We start from the raw sequence: 26,787 nt of genomic DNA, 5'->3' as shown, positions 1-26,787 counted from the left end.
TCAAAATTGGGCACAAACGCCTCAACTATTCTGAGACGCTTCTACTTCTACGTAGCTAAAGTACGCACGAGATATTGGAAGCTGTGGTGTTTTTAGTAGGGCTAGCGATTGCAAATATAATAGCAATAGGCTAAATGGATTTAATTACAAAAAATGAAGTAGAAATAGTGATAGCAATGGAAGCAACGCTGAAAGTAGTAGTTTTAGTTAAGTACTTGACTTAACTTTTAATACTCGTTTCACCTCGCCTTCACTTTTGACTTGTGACTAATCTTTGTAAAATGTTGCATGACCAAAATCTAGATGTGTCCACCTTTGGTACCGGCAGCTTTAATTGTACCTATTGCAACGCGCTGCTCCGTCTGATAATGAATCTTTGCTATGGAAACCCGGACTGGCCTCAAGTCACCGACACACAGGAAATGAGATAATTGGCAAATTTGTGCCAGCAACCGAAAACTAACTATAGAGACCATAACGACCTGTGCAAAAGGAGGGTTTTAATGAGAATGTGCCGTGCCTTGTTTGTGTACTATATTGTAAGTACTTTTAGGGTCGGAGTGCACTGCAATGTTTCATATCAATTGGGGGCTTTGGTCAAAACATAATAGAAGATCAGCATTGGAGAATTAAATAATAAGGTAATTCACTTGGCTCAGAAGTGCTGAAGGAACAATTCAATAACTTTATTCTGTACTAGAGTTTTAAGTATTTGCGCTAAAACTGAACATGAGGATTCAAACCAGGCTTGGGAATAATTTCAGTGGACTGAATATTGATTTAATGTGCATTTTCTTAAGGCCAGCTTGATTCACTAATCAATAGCTGATAGGAAGAGTCTTATTTAAGCAGGCCACTCCTGTTTCCCATTGAGCAAAGCATAAAATCCGACATTATTCAAGCTTTAAACATCTGAGAACTGTCATTTACAGGGATTTCATTACAAAAGACGTCTTGCTTTTTAATGAGCATAAACATTTTTATCTTGTCTTACTTTCTAATGCACAGTAATGGACATGTTAGCTTATTTTTTTACACTAGAGACACTCCCTGACAACCTTAATCTTAAGTCGTAGGTTTGATTAGAGAAAAAATGAACGTGTGACCATAACTACTTTCACAAGTTGTTAAATCTTTTAGGTGTGGGAGACTTTGGCTGTGCTCTTTTAGTCTGAGTCATACCTCAGCGCGATGCCATTTGTGGGTTGTATCTGGAGTCTAGCAGGAGCGGCGAAACATGAAGACTATACAGGGTTTTTTGATATGCTTTGAGAAGGCAGGGAGTGTGCGAGAGAAATCCAGTGGAGAATACAAAAAAAAGGATGACAAAATATCCAACATCAAAAACACATGCCCACACAAGAGGAGTGGACCGCGGAGGGGAAAGTCATAGGAACAGATACTTGAGCTCCCACACAATGGCACGTCTCGTGGAAAAACAAACTGTCAAAAGCAAACAATGGATAATAAACCGTGCGTCACAATGCAATAGAATGTAAAGAACAGAGGTGGTAGAGGAACAAAAAAAACAACTCATTTGACAAGCCCCAAACTGGGTGTTTTTCCTTTCGTTCCCATTGTTAAAATTCTAATTACCAGTTGGGCAATAATCAGCAATCAAAAATGCATCATCGCGTTACAAAATGAACAGTCCTTCGAGGTTGATAACGTTTGCAGGGAAAAACACAATCTTACAAAGTGCTAGACAAGTGGTTTTCAAACTGCGGTAAACAACCTACTTTAGATCCTTTTCAAATCACGTTTAACACAATTGATGTTCCGTTTGTTTAGTGTTGGTTAATAAATGGTTTAGTCTTGGGTGGAGTACATCTTTCTGTTTCCCCAGAATGGTTTGAAAAGTAAAGGTGACACACAAATGGCTTGATGCTCGGTTCTCTCGTGGCATTCAAGTCCGATCACGCAGTGGGTCGGCACCAGCCCTGCACTCCAATAGAGCAGACAGAGTTCTCCTTTCATGTTCCCTGGGCGCGCTCTCCATCAATAGCCTCATTTTCTCTGCCTTTCCCTATACTGCAGTATCCACTTCTGTACCGCTTCCACCCCATGCTTTCACTCGCATTTCCACACAGTCTTTTGTTATACACATCCCTTTTTCCTTACTTCCAATAGGCAAATATATATGCCAGGTGGGCCGCGACAGCTGTAGTTTACTTTTGGCTTTAACTTTGCAGATATCTGGAATATTAATTTAGCTGACTGCTGCTTTTCTATTCTTCTCTCCCTCTTTAGGATTCTGCCCTCCACCAGTGACCGCTTCCTGCTGAAGAACTTGGTCTCCGGAGTGGACTATAACTTGTGTGTGCTGGCCATTTTTGATGACTCCATTACAACGTTAGCAGCAACAAAGGTCCTGGGCTGCACCAGCTTCTCCACAAAGGATGTTTACCCAGCATGCCGCTCTCTCCAAGCACATTTCCTGGGCGGAACACTCACTATATTGGTTGGTGGCATCGTAGTGGTCACTCTCCTTGTTTTTACCGTGGCGCTCATGGTTCGCCATCGCGTGTGCAACCATACGGACCATACGATATGTCACAGTGGCAACGCTGAGGCAGGAGGCGGAGCTTGTTGTCAAGGCGGAGGGCTAGGGGGTGGAGACAAAGGAGGGAACAGCAGTGGATGTTACCAGTCCAATGGCCAGGGGGACATGATGATGGTGGTCCTCCCCAACGGGCTGCCAGCCAAGAAAGGGGATAAAGAGAAAGACAGTGAGAAGGAGAAAGAAGTGGTGGAATCTGCTTCCTCTGTGCCTCCCAAATTACCCCCTAAACCCCGGGCCAAGCCAAAAGTGAACCTGGAACAGTTCTTGTCTGCTGGGGGCGTAGTCTCCACCACCACAGGGGGAGAGATGGCTCTGGTAGTGCGGCAGAGAAAGCTGGAGAAAGCGTACACCTCAGACAGTGACAGAACTCTGCTGTACTACTCGCCCTCCCCACCCTCTACTCTGCCCCGCCAGTCACGCACCAGGGACCGCCCCATGCCCCGACTGGAGCGCGAGCTAACCAATCGGGCCAGTTTTTCTCTGGCAGCCCCCCTCAGAGACGCTGAGCTGTTAGACTGGAGAATGAGCCCCAGAGCCCGGGACAAATGGAACTCGTCCCAGGCGTACCAGAGTCCGGTGTCACCCCTCAGCCCGGTCTGTGGCACCATCAGTAAGCGACGTCACTCTCTAGATATGGGCTCGTCTGTGGCTTTGGCCAGTGACGCCGCGACCACTGTGGCCAAGCGCTACGGCGCCGTCAGCTACGCCAAACGGCTAAGTGTAATCTGGACCCGACGGAGCCAGTCTCTGCACGGGATGCTGGTGCAATGCGCCTCGACCACAAGCACAACATCAACGACCAGTGAGGAGGTGGACCCCGGTAATGGATTTGGGGCCCGCTGCGAGTTCCAACGTGGATATATTCACGCTTACAACACAACTAATTCCAACTCCAACTCAAACACTGGGATTACCTCTGGGAAGGGTAACAGTGGTAAAGAGACCAAACAAGAGAAAAGTAAAGATGGAAAGAGTGCCGAGGAGCTGGAGGAGAGTGTGGTCTAGGAGGAAGTAAACAGGAAGTTTCTAAAAGCCTGTTAAAGAGCGGCCTGAATGTGATGTTGGTTTGGGGAGGGCAGAGATATGGAGGCAGGGGATGGGCAGATAAATTGGATACAGCTGAGCTTAGATGGGTGGATTCAGAGGGAGGTAGCACTAAAGGCTGAAGTCTCGCTTGTGCGGCTGCTTGATTTGCCTCGGGAATAGTCACCACAAATGAGAAAGTGCACTTGAACGCTGTTTTTTTTTTTTAAAAGGTGCTTTTCGCCTGCCTCAAAAGTGACTGGCAGAAAAATTAGTGTTGGGAACGAAGAGTTGACAGGAAAAGAATGGGAGAAAATATTGGATCGGAGAGTTGGTGAAGAGGTATAAAATACTCATGGCTGACATCAAGCTTTATGACAAAACTGAAAGTAGCACGGCGAAAATAAAAGCCTCGTTGTGACAGGTAAAGATAGATACGGGGGGGAAAGAAGCAACATAATAAAAAAACACATCCAAGCGAGTCGGAGTACAAGGTGATAGATCCCAGACAGCGAGGTGGTGAGATCAGGGAGAATCTCAGTAAAGCTTAGGCACTAATAGAACCAGACTTACATTCTCCAGGGGGGCAACCCACACACCAACAACACAGCGGATCAAAAAAAGAACACAGATACACTCTTCTCTGGAAACTCATTTTAAAAAAAAGAAGAAAAAAACAACAACATTGGGGCAGTTTTTCATCGTTGGCCATTTTGAACCTCCTTTCGTTCCTACCCCCAAAAATAGAATACAATGAATGTGACTTATGTGTCCTCGGTGTGGTTGTGGACAACGATTTTGGCTGCTGGTTTGGCCTGAGGATTATGGGGGCGTAAATACAGCGCCGCAGCATTGGACATGATCAATCGATGGGGAGCTGGAAGGAGCAAAGACGTTATTAAAAGAGAAGACATCGAGGATTACAATACGTGGTCGATATGGATTACCAAAGTAGGAAGCGGGACGCGCGGTTTTAACGAGCAGAAACCGATGATGGATGCTAAAGCGTGCATGCACTGACAAATCACTGCGGGAAGAACGTGTCGTATTTGAATGTCGCCAATTGAATGAGAAGTAGTGTTGAAGATGAAAGTTTTTTAGTCAAGAATTGGAAAACAAAAGATTGTCCTTAAGCGGTGTTGCAACAGTCTTTGGATGGAATTGCAAACTTGAGACTTGAGGATTACGACCGTTTGAAAAGTTACAGAAAGAGGATGAAAAAGTGAAACAATACCATGGACAAAACGGACTCTTAAGAGGAAAAAAAAAAAAAAATGAAATCAAACTTGAAAATACATATATATAGTAAATATATATATAAAATGATGTTACTTGTCGCACCATGTGTTTCCGTTTTCCAAGTTTTCCGGGGAACGACGTTTGGATGAATTATAAAAACAAGTGTGACTTTGAGGATAAAAATCATTCTGGTATCATTTGATTATGTATTGAGGTGAACTGACATTTTTGGTAAAAGCACACACGGTCGTACAAAAGGCACAAGCTGGAAAGCACATAGCAGATGCTGAAACATGTTGGTAACAGTACTGTGCAAACGTTTTTGTGATATACATGATTTCAGATTATAATTTATTTTCTTATCTCCTACTTTTCTGCTACGTCGGTAAAACACATTGACGATAACTTGAATTGTGTGCTTTTTATTTGAACATTCAAAGCTGTATAATTGTGAGTTAGGAACAAGGCCTTGGCACGGTTGGATATTTGTTCATTGCCTTACTTTAAAACATGTCCAAAAATCTTTGCACAATACTGTAGATTCACGATGCTTTCTGTTCTCATTTGGGTTTGCCAAAGTCATTATTGTTCTCTGGACTTGTTATAAATAAAAAAAATACATGTATGGAACAAGAGACGGCGTCATTAACCGACCCGAGGATATGCGTGTCATATATGTGCATATGTGTTGTTCTGCAAGTGTATGAATCCACGTGCCAAAAGAATTCCCATTACGATTCGTTTGTGTCGTTGCCGTTTATTTCTACCCAAACAACAAATCAGGATCAGGAGGATTTGCTAGAAATGAATGCGCATAAATACCTCTGCCAGCGACGGGAAATTTGGGTCAGACTTGCAGAAAATGTAGCGGGATTAGACGGTGATTCATACCTTACGAGGACGTGTCGGGCCCGAGGCAAAAACCAGATCGAGGTGGGGTGATTTTCAAATGTGTGCGTTTCTATGTGCCAAGAATGAAGTGGTTTACTTGTCAGCCAGCCCAGTTGATTAGTAGGTAAAGGGGTCTTAAAAGGATCCTCCAAAACCCACGACATGAAGCAATCAGGCCAAATATGACAAATTAAGTGGACTCTAACAACAAGCTATGAACCAAACCTTGCAATTGGTAAAGTTTGCAATTATTAGGCAGAAACAACAGAAAATGGATAAAGAATTTGAAAGTTGAACAATTCTGCAATGCATTTTACCACAATTTGAGTAACTGAGTGTTACTTTGCTTCATTCTCATTAAATAATACGTCTTTACAAAATAACTCTCCTCAAAAATTCAAAGTAAATAAGCCTTTTGTAGTTCAAAGTTGCTTACTTGTCAGCGTGCTTGGTAGATCGGTACTTAGGGTGTACACATGAAGACTTTAAAATAATAGAAAAACATGAAACGGCCCTTGGGTCTTGAAAGGAGGAAGATAAAAAAGACGATAAAAGAGCCATCGACACACTCAAGGCCAGATGCAAATACATGTAGTTTGAAGTATCATGCAACATAAAAACAACAAAGCCAGACTGAAACATTCCGCATCAGTAATAATGCGGCTATAATGAGGCCCCGTCAAGTATAAACTGGTATGACAGAGAAAAACGACTAACAATGTCAGCACTAACCATTCTAATGAAGCAAGAACGGGCAGAGTGGAAGGTGAAGTGGTCAATAAAAGAAAAGAAAAAAAACAGATGCAACGTGTCTACATACAGGTGCTTGTCGGATCCAGGTGGCCACGGAAAACCCAGACAGAAGACCGCGTCGGGCGAAGAGGAGGTTGGGGATGCCCGGGTATTCCCGGATCCGGATGTAATCTCAGCAGCGAGTGGTGGGACAGCCTCCCGGTACACAGCATTACCTCTGCAGGAGCGGGGCAGCGGGCCAGGACTCACCACCAACAAACAACTCTCTAAATATACACTTTTATCCACCTGCATTCACAAGACGGCATTTTTATTTTCCTCTGGCAGTTTCTCGGAACATTCTCAGACCGGTGTGTTTTTATTGTTAGTGAACTATCAACAGTTCTTGGAAAACCGTTAAAAAGAATTTGAAAACAAATCATGAATCTCAAACTGCCAAAAAAGATCTGTTCACCATTGCTTTTTAAAACACCTACGCACTAAGGTGGTAAAATGTGTGAAATCTGTAGCAAACGAGTGGATGAAATAGCCCAACATAGACCAGCGTTTTTTAAATCCTGAAGCCTGCGAAATGGAATTGGCTTTGGCTTTGGTCTTGCGTGTGAAAACTTCATCTACTAAAGCAAAATACATGGGGACTGGGAAGGTAATGTGTTGATCTGTGCGGTTTAGTCGTGCGTAAAGTCCAGCTAAACCTCGAACGAGACACAAACGCAAAAGACCGTGACGGAGGAACATTGGGTCTCCGCAGGGTCAACTTTTGATCTGGACTGACCGGCCTGGGCAAGTGATTTAGCATGTGTTTTGGACTAAAGTAATCAGCGAGAGCGGCGCCTCCCTGCTCTTGCGCCCGCGGCCAAACTCTGGCCTAATTCAGCTAATTAAAAAAGCGCTGAGTAACGGAGGCCTTTGCACGCGCGGATGTTTGCTTCACACATCCACACAGACAGAGCATGTGTTTGAGAAGAGCAAAGCCACTGCTACCTAAACTTCTACTGACATGTGTGGTTATGATCAAGGTATGATTTCCATCTCTGTAGTGCCCAGAGTGAGCCAGTGAGACAGAGTGAAACAGACAGACTCCAAAGAGATCATTTTGGACCAGCACTGCACAAAGAAAGAGAAATATAAAACAAAATAAATGAATATACAAGTAAGTGGTAGTTGCAGTTTTAACAAAAAAACTAAATCAGCAGTACTCATGTTTAACTAGCCTTTATTTGCCATATTTATACTTCAGTGTAGCTAGTTGAGCAGAGACTTCTTCACTTCAGCGCAAGTTTAATTTCGATAAATGATACAGTCTTGTTCTACCATATGTGCCTGTCATCTGGCTGTCTGTGCGCTGCATCTGTTCTGTTACATTCTGTCGCTCGGAAATTTGTATTTAAAAAGGAACAGTTAAGTTCAGCGTGTTCTCTCAAACTTTTTTTTCCAGGCGATAAATCATTTCCCCCTCGTCACATGCTCTGCAGCCATTTTGAGGAAGAAGACTGCTCCAAAGCCATTGGCGGATCCACACACACAAATATATAGACTTTGTTTAGACCGTTTCAGAGGCCCAAGGGAGGGGATTGTTGGACTTGGGAGAATTGAATGCAAATTACAATAATATAACCAAGTCTATTAAATTATCTTCAATTTAGTCAATAGTCCAAAAAAATGTGATGTGGTTTTTATTTATCTGGTTGTTTTGGTCACATGTTTTTTCTCTTTCCTCTTTCCCTCTGAGCTGTACATACAACCAGCTTTTCTACAGCAAATGTCAGATCTCATGTGCCTATAATGGAGTTGAGTGTGGCATACAGAGGAGATTGAGAGATAGATGTTGAGCGATCGCATCAGTACATACACGTGCACGTGTGTGTGTGTGTGTGTGTGTGTGTGTGTGTGTAGGTGTGTGTAGTAGTGAATTATTTGTGATGTTGTAAGAACATCTGCAAAGATTTATCAATACTCTGACATTCACATGTTCTATTCATCCCAGAAGATTCTCAGCAAACTACTATATTCATTTAGTACATTAGCTTATGACTAGTATTTACACACACAAGGCTTCTCAGAAATCCAAACCAAGATGCTGCTGCCATCAGCAAACCAATAAACAAGCTCATATTTCAGAGCTACACTAAAAGGTGCTTAAATAATCAGAATGGGTTTGTTGCCATTGTCAATGAACAGAATTCACAAACATAGGAACTTGTCTCTGTGATTCGGTGCAACATAAAACAAGGTGCACTGTGTAACATTTCTGATGGGAGGGTTATTGCTTTGCTTGGAATGTTCCGCAGTATGACATTTAATAGCCGTCCAGCATTTATTTACAAGTGATTTTACTGCAAAAAACTACATTCTTAATATGAGCAGGCTTGGTTTTTTTTACGGGTCTGACTTGTGTCTGCTTGTCGCCATAGAGACGGATAAGTTCACAAGCAACACAATCACATTTACATGGAGACAATTGGACAGCGCTGTGTCCACCTAATGCGATTTTCACTTTCATTCTCAGTTTTAGAGCGTGAAGTGAAGTGTTGCGCTTGATGCAGTACAAACCACTTCACTGTAGGGTCTTAGTCATTATCTTTCCCATTGGTCATAGCAGAGATTTCAACAAAACATCTTCTTGGCCACTTATTTTTAACTGTGTTTTGCTCACCTCGCCTGACCCTTTGATTACGGCAGTGAATAAAGACAAGAGCGAGATGACCACAGCTAAATTGACAATCCGCAGGGTACGAGGGAGCAGCGGGGTCAGCGCCAGCGAATATTAGCTCTGCACAAAGGCTTGAATTAAGTGCGCAGAGGTGAAAAGGATCACAAATTGGAGCGTGGAGCACTTTTAAGACTGTGGAGAGGCAGTGGGCTGAACCATGCATGAAGCTGCCCCCATTGTCTTCTGTTCCTCCTCCAGCTGTCACACAGGAGGGCCGTGTGCAGAGCCGGCAAGGGAATCTGACAACTGCAACGTCGGTGAAATTAAACACACTAGTGCTGATGGGGGAGACGGATACACATGAGGGATCAATAGTGGGGTAGTACACAAATATAGACTACTTCTTTTTGGCTGGTTCCATGAATGGACTGCTTGGTAAAAACATCAATAAGGAATTGTATGAATTAACTTACTAGCGACGAGTTGGCCACTGTCCAGGGTGTGCCCCGCCTAAGGCCCGAAGTCTCTGGGTTAGGCTCCAGTCACCCGCGACCCCGAAAGGGAACAAGCGGTAGAAAATGGATGGATGGATGAATTAACTATTTTTTAAAGTGCTTTGTCTAGAAAAGTTATTATGTAGAAAGGAGAAGTATTTTATAGATTTTGAGAAATGTTAAATGTAGTGATTTTGAGACAGAATTGTGCCAATTTGAATTTCTTACATTTTGTAGTGAATTCTATGTGTTTGTATTTCGGTTTGATCAAAGCTGGGGCTTGAACTCAAAACCTTTAGGCAGAATGTCACTATGAACATGCTGAACATTCTAATTTATAGTCCAGTTCAAAAATGTAGTACAAATATCTGCTTTCAAATGTAATCCACTGCAACAATTAAGTAAGTAAAAGTATGGATAGCTAAACATTTTACTCGAGTACAATACCTTTACTTTTGAACTTCAATACTTTCCACCACTGATTATTAATAGTAGCAGTAACATGCTATAAATACATTGAAGGAATTCGGCTGATAAGGACTGAAGATGATTCAGTTGAGGACTATATAAAACTATTGCACATATTGCCATTTCTACTCGTGTACTGTATATGAATATCTCTTTCCCCCACTGAGCTCCAGCCCGACAATCTAATCTTCTTCCTGCTTTAGTTTCATTAGGACCACAGCACCAGACAGTAAAACCCAGCTCCTCTGTCATTATTACTGCGCCCAAAAATAGCACCTTGGCCCTTGTAGTTTCCTTAGACTAGAAAACCAACAAGGGCCCCACAAGACTTCACATTTTTATTCAGATTTGGTGAATTGCTCGTCTGTCATTGATGTGGCTTTGGATCAAACATGTTGAAAGTAGTTGCTAAATCAATGAGACATATCTGGCTGCTAAAATTAAGACCATCTTTGTACAGAAAGTAGAAGTACCACAACAATATCTAGGTAATGCGCACACCCACAGTCCCGCCAAGGGACAAAGATTTGTCCCTTGGCCTATTACTGACATTACCAGACAATTTCATCATAAACCAACCATTATTTTGACATTTCAAACTGACAAAATGAACCACACCATCGAAATGTACAGTTACTTTTTGATTCTCTCTCAAAAGTTCGTATCCAACTTTCTATCTTGACCTCAAAATGTATATAACATCACCCCTTTTACTTTGATGCATCTTCTTCTCCAACGTCCTATTGGAATTTAGCCCCTGTATGTTCAGTGCCACCACAGGACACTCCCTTCTCCCTCATTAGATGTTTCAAATGTCTCCTTCATCCCATCATCTTGTTCCTGGGCTTCATACTGAGTTTTTGTCATCACGAGGAGCCCGAGATGACATTTCAAAACCCTTCTCATCTTGGGCCAATCCTGTAGGACAAACTGAAGCAGAAGGATGTGAGACTGAAGCATCAGGGAGCGTGAAGGTTAGCCAAAGAAAGAGCCAAAGTAAGATGTTAAAACAATGAAACAATAATGGACATAAGTGTGACTTTCAAATCACACAAAACAAAACAATGTAAAACGTGCCTGGAAAGTCCAGAATGATATCTGTGTTTTTTAACAGATCAATATCAGTCAGCGTTCAGATGTTTGACACATGTATTAGCCAATCAGGGACACGCATGGTCTGTTTGGTTATGGACTGACAGTATACGTGGATAAAAAAGGGGGGGAGAAATCAAGGGAGTAACAAACATGACAAATTTCAGCAGAATAAATAAGATCAGAGGCGAGTTTGATAAATAATAGATCAGCTATCCAAAAGAATGAATCACAATGTGTGTGAAAAATGGCTGTGTGAATTCCGCACAGAGCAAACACTTCACATCTTTTCACCCCTCTCCTTCAAAAAAATGGAACCACAAAAACATAGCAGATTTTTTGGGCCTTTGTCACATTCTTTGTGAGTGTAAAGTGATTGTGATCACAGTTTGCATCATGTCTCTCCTGAGGGAAAAAGCAGACTTAAAAACTTTAAGATGTGAAACAAGTTTACTTCTGACTGAGCAGAATGAAGGAGAGTGAATTTAGAATGAAGAGGAGAAGAAGAGTCAGGCCTATAGAGGATCATCAGAAAGACAAAAACTGTTGAATTGGATATAAATACAAACAAGGTTAAATTGAACAGATAACTTTTTTTCCTCTTGGGCCCAGTTTTGAGCAGGGCATCCCTGTGATACCGTATTTTCCGGATTATAAATCGCACATTTTTACATAGTTTTGACCGGAGCGACTTGTATGTGAGATGATTCATTATTTTCACACAGGCAACCACACTGCACTTCCTCTACCTCCGGAGTGATTTGGGGTAATACTGATGCTTTGGTAAACTTGTTAGCATGTTATTTATGCTAGAATTATCTAAATAACTGTTAATATATTACGGTAACATACCAGACACTTACCACAGTTTGTTGTCTGTGCGTCATGTAGATGAAGGTGTTAGCGTTAGCATACGTACATCTATTAATTATGTTCTTTAATCTGTCATTTTAAATTGCATTTCAAGATTAAATGTCTGTTCTTGGTTTTATATATTTTTTTTTTTTCTACTCTATTATGCACTTTTTGGCTGGTGCAATTTATAATCCAGAAAAACACGGTAAATGTAAATTTAAAAAAGTATTAGCCGCAAATTTGATCCAGCCTACAAGCTACTAACACCATGTTTGCTACAATTTCCAATCCACAAAATAAAAACCTAACATTTCTTAAAATGCCTCAAGAAACAAACACACAAACAGGGTCTCTGCTGGGATACTCTCTAGTAGTATTTGTAATACGTGTTTCTCTGTGAACAAGATGAGGTGTTCAGAGCAACAAACAGCTGCGTGGTCAGAGATGTAGACATCAAATGTGCTTGTTGACTGCTCGTGATGAATTAATAAGAGGCTTAGACCCTGAGCAGTTTGAGCTTGTTTATCACAGCAGCATTTCCATAAAGATTTCAGATTTTCTTAAATTATTCTTGGAAGCACCGGAGCCGACACCGCGCTCCGCTCACAAACCGAATACCAGACACATCATTAGCTTTGGCTCAATTAGCGAGGGGCTAAAACATCACAAATCTAGTGCCATCCCCAAATCAGCAACATTTACCTTGGTGAAATGGCTCTGGGATGTTTTAACAAGTGCGCTGAGAGATGTTTTACTGAAATAAATGGACTGAACTACCTTGTATTTACTGTAACTGCAGCAGAGGGTAAACATGTGACAAACCAGGGTTCTCAAAGTTAGTTTTTAAATACTGATTGGTCCATTGTATTAGGCTATTCACATTAGAATACATTAATATAACTACATTCTCCACATAAACGAATTCCTAAGCCATTATTATTGCAGTTACTGAGATTACAGCTTCTATTGATGTACCAATACAACACTAACACCACTCCTTTGATAACAAACGGCAAAATAAGCCCCAATTATAATGCAAATAAATGACATTTTGTAAACAGCCACTTGCTGAGACAATAATAACACTTAACACAGTGTGAACCCCACCTCTGCCAGTCCACTACTTAACATGTCTTGTTTTGTTGTAGTGGGAGTAGCAGCTGTGAATTGCACGTCTCATGACAAATCCCCTTAATAAAAGATGACACTATCTGCTGGTCTTACTTCCTCGCCGCGGGCCCTCCAGCCTTTACGACCACCGCACAAGGGGGCCACCAAAGAGAGAGAAAAGGCACGCCTGGCCACAGTTGTTCCTCACCACCAACCCTTTTCAAGAGTCAATTTGGTGACACGGAAAGCACTGGAGCCACCACAGGGGACCAGGGGCCGGCTATAATTGGGCCTAACTGCTGACACCGACTCCTTCAGCGAGAGCCTTTTTCTGTTGACAACCACTATAAGCCATTTCACCTTGCTCCTTTGTCTAGCCGTGCCCACAGGCTGAATCCAGCGCGGCGGGAAAATGAGAGCATGAAATATTCACTGGGCATTGCTCGCTGCATAGTTGGCCCTTGGAGTGTTGTAGGGGAGCTCAAAGCCAGGCTTCAGGATGGATTCTTTCACTGTCAAATAACACTAAAGTCACCAAGAAATTTTTCTCTTTGGTCCGCTACTGAGCATGAAGAGTACAGAGGCGCGTGTTCCTCAAAAGCGGCAAATGCACTGTCAGTAAACCTTTTGTTTGTTTTAGAGGTAAAAAAACTTCTTCAAGCGGTTGCAATCTTAAATCACCTAAGGTTTTGGCCCCGAATATGCACATACACCAGATGCCCTACCACACAGCAAGATCTCTTGCATTAGATCAATTCATTGCATTAAACAGAAAAAGAATGGGTGAACAAGACCAAGAAATTAACTGCATTATTTGAGCTCAATTTGTCAGAACACTCTTGAAAAAGCGTCCCTCAGGTCTGCAGTGGCATACAAGATTCCAGGCTCTGTAAATGCCACTGATTCTGTTTACATTGAGCCTTGTGATATCATACGGCTCTTAAAGATACCAAGCTGCAGCCACGCCCCGCTGTTCATGACTTCCAGGGGAGAAAATGTTGAGTTTTCTGCAGCTTTAGAATACAAGTCACCTACAGAGATGTCGAGCCCTGCCATATGCTCACCCTCACTTTGAGCAGTTCAGTAAATCTCTCTATAAGGTGTTAGGGCTGGGTATTGCCAAGACCCTCGCAATACGTATCCCGATACAGGGGTCTCGATACGATATGTATCCCGATACTTGTATGTCCCGATACAATTCCCTCATTACGATACGAATCCCGATACTTTTTGGAAAAAAGGGTCTTAAAGTTTACCAAATGGGCATTTGTTTTATTCCGGATAAGAAAATGCATGAATTTTCATGTTTATCCATTAAGCTTATGCAAAGAACACATTCAAGTAAAGTTGCCAAACAATTGGCAAGGTCTGTGTAATGTGTGTGATGTATGGGAGTCTGTTGATCCTCTGTTTGTGTCTTTTTGTTGTTGTTTTGGTCTTAAAATCCCGTTTCTTCGGGTCGGGCCGAGCTAAGTAGCGCTAGCGCGGAAGTGGCCGCGGCTAACGCTAAGCTAACAGGCACTCAGCGGCGCCCTGTTGGATAGTTGTTTTGTTTAACGGCTGTTGGTGTCAGATTTGTGTCCGGTTTTTTGCCTCCGGTTCGGCTGTTGTGGTGGCCTCGGGGCTGTGTTAGCTCCGGGGCTAAAATGGCGGTCTCGGGGCTAAGTTAGCTCCGTGGCTGCGTTGAATTTGTATAAAATAAAGGGGTGAAAGGAATGAAATCAATGAAAAAGGAAATCAAATAGAATGGAAAAGGGAGGCGTGTAACAGTAGCGACATTTCAAGCCAAAAGCTCTTCTTCAGGCCTGTGTACACGCTGGTGCACGGTGTGTGTCTGTCTCAGTAGTTCCGCGCTGTTTACCGCTCTCTACAGGAGGGAGCTTCTAAACGGCCGCCCGGACAATTTTTTATAAATTATCGTTATTGAAAAGTATCGATACGGCGACTCCGTATCGGAGCCCGTGACGATATATCGCCGTATCGATATTTTGAACACAGCCCTATAAGGTGTATAAAAAGCAGTGTTGTGCTTTCAGTCTTGAGCCAAATAACGTTTACTGAGAGTGACAATAAAAATGTGTGACAATTTTAGCCTGGCAATGAAACAGTAAGTGATGCATTGGCGAAGCAGCCGCTGGAACTCAATATTGCAAAAACCAACCAATACAAACCACAGAACGGAAAAACATTGTTAGAAAAGGAAGCAAACCTTAATCTAAACAACCAGGACTAAACCAGGATTAAACCATGACTGAACCAGGATTAAACCAATACACAACCATGACTAAAACAGGACTAAACCATGATCAAACCATGACTGAACCAGGATTAAACCAAGACTAAACCATGGCTAAAACAGGACTAAATCAGGTCTAAACCAGGACTAAACCAGCCAGGACTATAACAGGACTAAAAAGACTAAACCAAGACTAAACCAAGACTGAACCAAGACTAAAACAGGACTAAATCAGAATTAAATCAGGACTATAACAGGACTAAACCAAGACTGAACCAGGACTAAACCAAGACTGAACCAGGACTAAACCAAGACTAAAGCAGGACTAAAGCAGGACTAAAGCAGGACTAAAGCAGGACTATAACAGGACTATAACAGGACTATAACAGGACTAAACCAGGAGTAAACTAGGAGTAAACTAGGAGTAAACTAAGACTAAACCTGGACCAAGACCAAATTCTAAGACAGGGTTACACCACTAAACTAACATTAAACCTCGACTTAATATGCTGATAAGTCAATGTTTAGAACTATTATTTAGTGTGGGAATCCCAGTTCTAGTTTAATGCTTTTGTTGTAAATAAAGTGACACTCTCCTGTAGCCATCATTTGTTAGCGACGCCAGCACAAATCTATAGGCATAAGCCATCTCTTTACATCTCCAACAAAAAGCATTGAGGCTTCCACACTCGCACCATAGCCCTGAGCGTGAACTGCAGTTCGGGTCACACACCTCGAGAGGCGTGCTCTATTCAAGATATTCATGTTTCATCAGTGTTCTATTGTGTGGAATCAGCTGCATAAACCATGAATAATGAAATATTTACTCAAAGAGGCTGGAGCTGGTGAATGGGCTGGATTTGTAATGCCACAGTGTTGAACATGTTAAGAAAAACGTATGGGATGGTGCCCGGTGCCCAGTGCCGCATCTAAAGACCAATCACAAGATCTTGAACTGTTTAGTTAGGAGTAGTTTGTGCATGTTTTAGGCTGCAGAACAACTAGATCTACAAAAGAAAAACGTACACCTTGTATGTCCGTAATAGAATTGCATGTTTTGACTCCCATCTTGTCAGTCCAATGGCCTTAATCGCTTTGCCACCATTATGTACATTTGAAGGTAATCAGGCACCTCCACACTCCACTCAGGAGCCTGTCAGTGAGGCCGGGCCAGCTGCTCGTTTGACTGGTGACAGCCTAATTGATGGTGGATGGTGAACCGCCGGTCGTCAAACATCTGTGGGGCTCTCAGTGGATAAAAGATGGCGCTCGTCACCTCTGTCTCCTTGGCAAAGCAGCTTAACGCCTACAAAATGCCCTGACCCGCTCCCTGCAGAGTGCTTAGTGGTTGACGAATTTCCCAAATGCCATTACTGACGGAATGGAGGTGAAATAATGGACTATGCAGATGCAGTGGGCACTAGTATATTTGATTCAGACATCAATGGAAAAAAAATATGCCAGACTATTGGAGCTTGAAGTACCATGTTGTTTCCTCATCAACAATAACAGGAGTTTGCTGCAGCCAACGATCATTTTAGTTGTTAGCAATTATTTATTCAATTAGTCGACTAGTCAAATGACTGTTTCTATTAAACAGACTTTAAAGTAAATTATATACCAAATAATGGTTTGAATATGGCGACTGAAGGCTTCCAGATACTACATCAACTATATTGATGAAAAATTGCTTATTATTTTTGGAATAAGCAACTTTTCATCAAGTTTATAAGCAGATGTGTAAGCCACAGCCCCCATTCCCCCCTCACTATCACAGAATCCCCCATCACCACCGTGAACTCCTTCCTCTTTCTCGGCACCACCATCACCTAGGACCCTCAAGTGGGAGCCCACCATCAGCTCCCTCATTAAGAAAGTCACAAAGGCGCTGGTACAGCTGGCAGCCCGGTGTAAACGCTCTACTCTTTTCTCACACTTTTTTCACACTTATTGTGCTTTATCTTCTATATTTAGTAAATATTTTTTTCTATTTTACTGTACGATAGGGACACGCGCTAGAGTCGTTTTTAATTCAACTGTTTTTGACTTTTTTCGGCTGAATATTGAGTGTTTTTCGTCCTGTCGTCGTGATGTACGCTAGCTCTGAGCTAGCCCCCGGCCCCCCCACGCCCTCCGGCCGCAGCTGACGTACGCCGTGCCACGGTACACGTTTATATAAAAGAGGAACTTCACGAACAATCGGGACACGCACTGGAATCGCTTTAATTCAACTTGTTTTGACTTTGTTCGGCTGGATTGAGTGTTTTCGCGTCGTCGCGATGTGCCTCGGCTCCGTGACCCCCCGGCCCCCCCGCGCCCCCCGGCCGGCACCGGTGCGCGTTTACACAAAGGAAGAACTCATGAAACTGCGGAGTATCGTCGTCTTAGGCGGAGATCGTCACGTTATCCCGGCGGATATCCTAAGGAAAACGCAAAGTTTGACATGGTCTATAAGAGATCTTCTACTGAGAGTGTTTCTCAAACTTCCTATAAGTGATCTGTTCTTTTCTTCTGTATCTACCTCTGTATCTACCTGCGTTCCATCAATGAAATTTCCCCATGTGGGACAATAAAGGAATATCTTATCTTATCTTATCTTAAGAAGGACCAGCAGAGGATGTACTTCCTGTGGCAGCTGAGGAAAGCCAAGCTGCCAGTGCAGATGATGGTGCAGTTCTACACGGCCATCATTGAGTCCATCCTCACCTCCTCCATCACCGTGTGGTACGCTGGAGCCACAGCCAGGGACAAACAGAGACTACAGCGCTCTGCTGAGAAGATGATCGGCTGCAGACTTCCATCTCTGCAGGACCTGTACGTCTCCAGGGCTCTGAGACATGCAGGTGGGATCACATCCGACCCTTCTTACCCTGGACACGGACTATTTGAGCCACTCCCCTCTGGTAGGGGGCCACAAACGAACCTCACGCCACAAGAACAGTTTCTTTCCATCTGCAGTTGGACTCACGAACACTTCATAAACACTGTACTTTCAACGATAATACAATCAATTAATCCCTCCCTCACTCACTGAACTGTTCACTTTCTGTACTACATCGGTAAACGTAACTAAGTTTTGTGTACATAGTAAGCCTATTTTTATTTTATGGCCGTGGCTGCAGCGCTGCGGCGCAGCCAAATGGCCCAGCAGTTTCAGGAACCGCGGCACTGCCATATAGCCTCATGGCTAACCCTAACCTTAGCCCTAACCTTAACCCGGCGCGGTCAAATAGCGCAGCAGTTTCAGGAGCCGCGGCACAAAATAACATGGCAGTTTTGGCTGCGCGCCGCGGCTCTGTAGACACTCCCTTATTTTATAGTCTTTTTTATTTAATTGTTCATCGTTGCATGTTGCACTGAATCCCCAAAGCAAGTGTCTATGTTTGTGAATGTTGTTCATTGGCAATAAACCTTTTTTAATTCTGATTCTGACACTGAGCCAGCTGAGCTCCAACAGGAGGTTTTAATTAAGGGCTGGAACATGCTGATTAATTGATGTGTTGGGATGCACATGCAGGCTCACAAAGATACTCAGACCTATCCATCTTTCATACACTCCGAATGCCACTGTAAGAGGATTAATGCATTAAGACCATACTATAGCTGCAACGACCATACTATAGATCTTATTATAGCTGCAACGACCACGCTGTAGCTGCAACGACCACACTATAGACCATACTATAACTGCAACGACCACGCTATAGCTGCAACGACCATACTATAGATCTTATTATAGCTGCAACGACCACGCTGTAGCTGCAACGACCACACTATAGACCATACTATAACTGCAACGACCACGCTATAGCTGCAACGACCACACTATAGCTGCAATGACCACGCTATAGACCATACTATAGCTGCAACGACCACGCTATAGCTGCAACGACCACACTATAGCTGCAACAACCACACTGTAGCTGCAACGACCACACTATAGACCATACTATAGCTGCAACGACCACGCTATAGCTGCAACGACCACACTATAGCTGCAACAACCACACTGTAGCTGCAACGACCACACTATAGCTGCAACGACCACACTATAGCTGCAACGACCACACTATAGCTGCAACGACCACACTATAGACCATACTATAGCTGCAACGACCACGCTATAGCTGCAACGACCACACTATAGCTGCAACGACCACACTATAGCTGCAACGACCACACTATAGCTGCAACGACCACGCTATAGCTGCAACGACCACGCTATAGCTGCAATGACCATACTATAGACCACACTATAGCTGCAACGACCACACTATAGCTGCAACGACCACACTATAGCTGCAACGACCACACTATAGACCACACTATAGCTGCAACGACCACACTATAGCTGCAACGACTATAGCTGCAACAACCACACTATAGCTGCAACGACCACACTATAGCTGCAACGACCACACTATAGCTGCAACAACCACGCTATAGCTGCAACAACCACGCTATAGCTGCAACAACCACGCTATAGCTGCAACGACCACACTATAGCTGCAACGACCACACTATAGCTGCAACGACCACACTATAGCTGCAACGACCACACTATAGCTGCAACAACCACACTATAGCTGCAACGACCACACTATAGCTGCAACGACCACACTATAGCTGCAACGACCACACTATAGACCATACTATAGCTGCAACGGCCACGCTATAGCTGCAACGACCACACTATAGCTGCAACGACCACACTATAGCTGCAACGACCACACTATAGCTGCAACGACAACACTATAGCTGCAACGACCACGCTATAGCTGCAACGACCACACTATAGACCATACTATAGCTGCAACGACCACACTATAGCTGCAACGACCACACTATAGCTGCAACGACCACACTATAGCTGCAACGACCACACTATAGCTGCAACGACCACACTATAGCTGCAACGACCACACTATAGCTGCAACGACCACACTATAGCTGCAACGACCACACTATAGACCATACTATAGCTGCAACGACCACGCTATAGACCACACTATAGCTGCAACGACCACACTATAGACCACACTATAGCTGCAACGACCACGCTATAGCTGCAACGACCACGCTATAGCTGCAACGACCACACTATAGCTGCAACGACCACACTATAGCTGCAACGACCACACTATAGCTGCAACGACCACACTATAGCTGCAACGACCACGCTATAGCTGCAACGACCACGCTATAGCTGCAACAACCACGCTATAGCTGCAACGACCACACTATAGCTGCAACGACCACACTATAGCTGCAACGACCACACTATAGACCATACTATAGCTGCAACGGCCACGCTATAGCTGCAACGACCACACTATAGCTGCAACGACCACACTATAGCTGCAACGACCACACTATAGCTGCAACGACCACACTATAGCTGCAACGACCACACTATAGCTGCAACGACCACGCTATAGCTGCAACGACCACACTATAGACCATACTATAGCTGCAACGGCCACGCTATAGCTGCAACGACCACACTATAGCTGCAACGACCACGCTATAGCTGCAACGACCACACTATAGACCATACTATAGCTGCAACGGCCACGCTATAGCTGCAACGACCACACTATAGCTGCAATGACCACACTATAGCTGCAACGACCACACTATAGCTGCAACGACCACACTATAGCTGCAACGACCACGCTATAGCTGCAACGACCACACTATAGCTGCAACGACCACACTATAGCTGCAACGACCACACTATAGCTGCAACGACCACGCTTACACATGCTAATAACTGACAACAATAGGCCTTTATTGTTATATATTTTTTTTTCCTATTAAAGCATAATAATATATTCAATACAATTTTGCATTACAATCATTTATAGGACATGTGAAAGGAGCAGCCAATGCTTAGATATTCTATTTTGAGATTATGAGCAGATGAGGTGTGTGATGAGTCTTTTTGAACTTTTACGTTTTTAGTTAAAAGTGTATGTATTGTTGTTTTTTAATTGTGTTTGTGAAGAATCAATATAGTTTTGCTGGCTGAGGACACGCCACACAATTTTTAGCCTGATTTCCTTTTCAAACGCGTGTGACTCTCTGCAGTCACGTTCTGTCCAGTCACACCAAACCTCTCACAGCTGGGAAAGTCGTGCATGTTCTCAGTTTTAGTGGATTAAAAACTCCTGCAAGTGAGATTCTGCTTCCCAATTCTGACGGAAAGGAGTTTGTGGATTCATTATAAAAGTGTTTACTGAACTAGAACCAGAGCCAAGCTCAGTCAAAGTTTGTGAGTTTTTTGTGAGTATTTTGTGAATTTTTTGAGCTTTTTGATTCGCTTCTTGCTCCTCTTGTTGAATATTTGGGTAAATTAACTCTTGTGTTGCTGCTCTCATCCCAGGGGCCGTGGCTCTAGCCTCCCACATTCGGAGCTCTAATTGAAGATCGCAAATTGAACCGCCAGAGAAGTGGGTCTCACTTAAGCGCGGCCGGCCCGAGTAATTATTCCAGTCACACTCCAAAACCAAATCAAGCGCACCTCCTGAGCAGTTCATCTCCGGGGCAGTGATGGTGGCGGTTTTATCTGCAGTAAAACGTGACGACTACAACTGTGAAATACATCTGCTTTCTCCAAGAACACCTCGGAGGCAGATTGTGTCAGTTGTATCTGCCGATTCCGCTCATTAAACGCAGAGCAATTTTAGTTTTCTGCCTGCCGCGTAACTGGAAATACAGCCGCACGCACAAGTTATTTTTGCCTTTGTGCCAATAAAGTGCTTTACGAGGAGTCGATTCCGACACCTGAGTTTGTCTGTTCCGATGGCAACATCTGGAGCCCCGGTAGCACTGTCACGTTTAATGACCTTTGCTTTTGACTGGAGAAAACCCGATTCTGGGTGGAAAAGGTGGTAAATAAATGCCAATTAAATATTGTTTCAAAAAAGCAATCATGACAAAAATAAATACATTTTTGATGCCGACAACACAAAAACTAAACAATTGTATATGCATTTGGGCGGGACCTCCTGATAAAGGAAGTGTATCATCAGGACTCTGTATGTGATGTGTGATCTCTGCATGATACCTCATTCGTCCAGGAGTGTTCCATTGTTGAAAAAATGCAGTTGTATCATCTGGACCATCAATCGTTTCGACTCTCATCCCAGAGTCATTCTCAAGGGCATAACAGGATTACTCAAATATGCAGAAAGCAACCTTAAGACAACTTTAAGTTAACTAATGAGGAAACACTGTCGTTACACGGTTACAAGCTCCTTGGGTTTCTTCATTCATCTTCTCCGCTTGTTCCCCTTAGGGGTCGCAGCTGACTGGAGCCTATCCCAGTGACTTTGGGCCTGGGACAGGAGCCAGTCCTCTTCCTAGGGAATCTCCCCAATGCACACGGCCCGCGTCATCCATACAATCCCTAAACTGCGACTTCAACTACATCCTTCTGCCTTGGCACCCCATCTGCGTGCCAAGTGAGCTCAATTACCCTTTTCCTTTCAATAAGCACAGCCCACTGCTCTGTAGTGTAAACACAGTAAAACGCACAGGGGTTCTTCTCTAAAGGAGCGAGTGATGCCCTCTGTAAAAGTGCCCTTAATAGGCGTCTGACGTGGGCATTTACCAAGGCCTTGTTTCAGGATGGGGCCCAGAAAGGCGACATGTTTACAGCCCTTTTGGACATTTTTTTCAGAGGCCTATTTCATCACAGAGTCTAGACCGCGACACGATCGATAAAGGAGGGGGGAGAGGAGCAGGACTAAAAAGTGAATTTGAGGCCTGGTTAGTGATCCCTCCAGGGGTGTGATATTTGCCAAATGTAGCATCAACAAAGAGCTGATTAATGTGGGCTTATTGCCTAAATACTTCAAACTGGAGCAAAGGCTGTTGTAACTCATCATATTTAATACGCTAATCCAATATTTAAAACTATTAGAGAGCAGTGTCCAAGTACAATAAAGACAGAAATATGAGGAAAGAAAAAGTGAATCATGAAAATGTATTCAAACAGAATAGTCTTAGAGTCAAACATCTAAATTATTTTAAATATCATAAAACATCTCGGAATGCTTAAGAATTTTGACATTGAGTGAAGTTACTTTTTTTGTATCTGAAAATGACATAAACCTGGCCCAAAACAATTGTCCAACACTGAAACGTGTATGGTGCAAGTTCTGCAGGTCAGAAATGTGTTGCATTTGATCACCTTCTTATGTAAACAAAATGGTTTAGATTTGTTGGGCGACCTGGCTTCAAGCTTCAGTTTACCACTGAACGAGTCATTGATACTTTTGAACACTTTACACCTTTGGCCATGAGCTGCAAAAACCTCGAAAGTAGAACAAACCATTGCCCAAAGACTAATTGAGCTGACATCCAATCGCTTTCTCCAAGGCTTCTTTAAAACATTTAAAAAGAATAAATCCTCAGCATAAAAACAAAAAAGTCTCCTTTACAAACATTTTCTGCAAGCCATCTAGGACTTGAAGCTTATTCTGTCTGTACTCTCTTAGATAAGGACAAGAGGCAAAGTGTCTAAAATGAAAGACATTTCCTAAAAATGAATTCAAGCCTAAAGACAAGTCAGTCAAAATGCGACAGAACTGTGTAAAGCCCATCACATTAGGGCAGTATCACTGAAATGGAGCGATATGATTAAATATGCTTGTATAAATGGTGTTGACAACATTGCCCAATTCCTTACAATTCAAATTTGTGTGATATCGTCATCACTGTTTTGCCTCCAAACTAGTAGTAACATTTCCATTCATTGCCTCATCTTTCACAAATCAGACACGTTTTGCTCAAAATGCTGAAAACAAAACAAAAAAGCAATGGTGTGAACGATGTTTGGAGATACTGAGTCATCGCAGTGTGTCGATTTGTCTTTGTGGACCGGGTTTTGAGTGACGGGAGCTGAGAAAAGTGCAGCGAACGGCAAAAAGCTGCAACTATCCAGTGTTTTTGGAGCCGCTAATGCCACGAGCAACAACACATCAGTGGTGAGAACAACGAGCCAACATGGAGCATCTACGAGAGAAGGAGAGAGGGAAGAGAAGAAACAGAGGAGAAGGTGTGGGCGGGGCTAGGGTGTGAGGCGGGGTTTCCATAGGTTAATTAGGAGGCATCGCCGCTCTGTAGATGGTTGTATTAGTCATAACATGGCAGGTCGTTTTATTATACAACTAAACACAAACTGAGCCAAGTGCATGACAGGCTTTTATGACTTTCTAATTAGTACTAAGTGGTACTGATCACACTTTTAAATCAGTCCAGTGGCATTTTATGAAGTTCAAGAGGGAAACAAATTCAGGGAGAGCAGGAGTAGTTCTTAAAAGAAATCCATCTATGTCAATAATACATTAGTACATCCAAAATGCAACACAATCAATGTTCAAGAAACAATATTATCTGAAGAGAAATCAATCAATTCATTAAGAAAATGTTGGCATTCCCTGATACGTATGTTACAACTGCTGCCCAACCAGGAAGCAGGATTGTGGTTCCAGTCCCTCCTCTGGGCCTTAAACACCATGTGATTGGCAGACTGGTGAGGACTGCAAATTAATTCATCTTACATTATTATTTTGGCCAAATGTAGTCATCTCACTTTTCACGTGCACTTTAAGGTAGAACAAAATTGGTAATCAAAACCAAGGCGTACGCTGTGTTCCAGTCGTCCTCAGAGGTCGGTAAGTCTGACCTCGGAAAGACGTTTTCTCAGAGTTTCTGCGTTCCAGCGGTCAAATGCATAATAACGTATGGTCTGTAAGGACTCAAATCAAACAATAAAACCCAAGAATATGCTCAAATCAACACAGCGTTATTACACATTTAAGTTAAAAATCAACCATTGAATGTGAACTTTAGCTTTTCTTGTCATTAGCAACACCAACACAGTAATGCATTTCTAACTGCAGAGGCACGGCAGCACAGGAGCAGGATCACAGACAGCAGGGGGCAGTAGAGAGCAACTGAAGAGAAAATAACACCAGCACTATCAATATTTGAACTGTCAGATGTAAAACTAACTAGACACAGGGCACGGCTATGTTGGATCGGCTAACTGATCAACTCTGGGTTCTGGAATGTTGCGAGAGTTTCCGAGTCGGACTTCGGAGATGAGAGCGAGAACTTCCATCTCCGAGGACGACTGGAACACATTACTAACCCATGTAATTCTGAATTACACTTTAAGTTATTCAAAAGTCATTGTTGAACCCTAGAATAAACCTGAACTAAACATGGCCTAACTTTATCATTACGATGTTAAAAAGTATTAAAATGTATATCAAAATGCATAGTTTGGTGAGCACGGAGACAGAGAAAACCACTTTTGGACTTAATGAGAGATTGTTAAGAAAAGTTTGGCTCTGAATTATAATGTGTTTAAACGTAGACTTGCCTTGAGCCAGGTGCTGGGACTGGATAATGTCTGGATCATTAATTGTCCATTAAAAACAAATCAGGTGCTGGGCCACGGAAACGCTCTGCACATTAGAAAAAAACACGGTCGTTTTTGTGCCTTGATGGCTATAAAATAAGGCACACGCAATCAAGTACAAGCAAATCCTTATCGGCACAATCTAATGTCAGTTTCTTTTTAGCAGAGGAGGAAAGCTTTATTCAATCTCATGCTGTACTGTAGCCTTTGCTCTTTAGTCAATCATGTTTTATTGGCAGATTAGATGCTCGCACATTTTGCATCAGTACTTAATAGTTTTGAACGTTTTTTCAGCAACCCTGTTAGTTGACTTTTGCACACACAAAAAACATTTCTTTGGTTGAATACGATGTCACGACCCCTGATGGCAGAGGGTGGCTTTAAAGTGGGTGCTTGTGGTGCCCGGTTTGTATAAAGACAAATCAAGCCAGCTTCAACTCACACTTAGACTCTTTTCATCCTCAAGAGGCTCTTCTGGAGTGAGTAAAAGTGCTGGATATGACAGGATATGATATACGATATGGCAGCTAACGTCCAGAGTTGCTCCATATGCCACTTATATTAAGGAGCTGGCTGAAAACGTGTGGACTTGAAGCATTTCCACGTTGAGACTGTGATAGATGAGCCTCGGATATTAAACGTGTGAACTGTATATATGATTTAGTCGGTGCTGAAAAGTCTTTAAGCTTAAAGAATAATCTGCAGTAAATTCTAACATGACTGGAAAGTAAAAATGTGTCATTTTTAATACCGAGAAAACACATTATTTCCTACAATCTTCAATGTCATCCAAATCCAATTAATATTTTCAACACAAGACCAAATAAAATCACCAAAATACCTCAATTTGTCAGTAAATTCTGCCTAAAATGTATGTAGAACAAAGCCATTCAATACATGGCTGTTTATAAAGTATTAGACAGTATTATGTTAATTTATTGAAACAAACTGCCTTTGTCCTTGAACCTGTAAATC

General features: G+C 42.8%; 2 protein-coding genes across 2 annotated transcripts in view; one reads left to right on the top strand and one right to left on the bottom strand.

Moving 5' to 3' along the window:
* The window catches only part of LOC140372094 (pyruvate carboxylase, mitochondrial-like), a 340,452-nt gene that overhangs the window by 134,747 nt on the left and 178,918 nt on the right, over nt 1-26,787 (bottom strand). The window lies entirely within an intron of this gene.
* Nucleotides 1,644-4,017, top strand: LOC140372105 (uncharacterized). Its single transcript, XM_072459388.1, has 2 exons — nt 1,644-1,726; nt 2,251-4,017. The coding sequence occupies exons 1-2, from the start codon at nt 1,644-1,646 to the stop codon at nt 3,566-3,568; spliced, it is 1,401 nt and encodes a 466-aa protein (XP_072315489.1). The 3' UTR covers nt 3,569-4,017.

Source organism: Eucyclogobius newberryi, unplaced genomic scaffold (genome assembly GCF_026437365.1).
Source record: "Eucyclogobius newberryi isolate DKJ021-1_F unplaced genomic scaffold, fEucNew1.0.hap1 SCAF_22, whole genome shotgun sequence".
Classification (NCBI taxonomy): Eukaryota; Metazoa; Chordata; class Actinopteri; order Gobiiformes; family Gobiidae; genus Eucyclogobius; species Eucyclogobius newberryi.
This window is presented reverse-complemented; position numbering and strand designations above follow the sequence as displayed.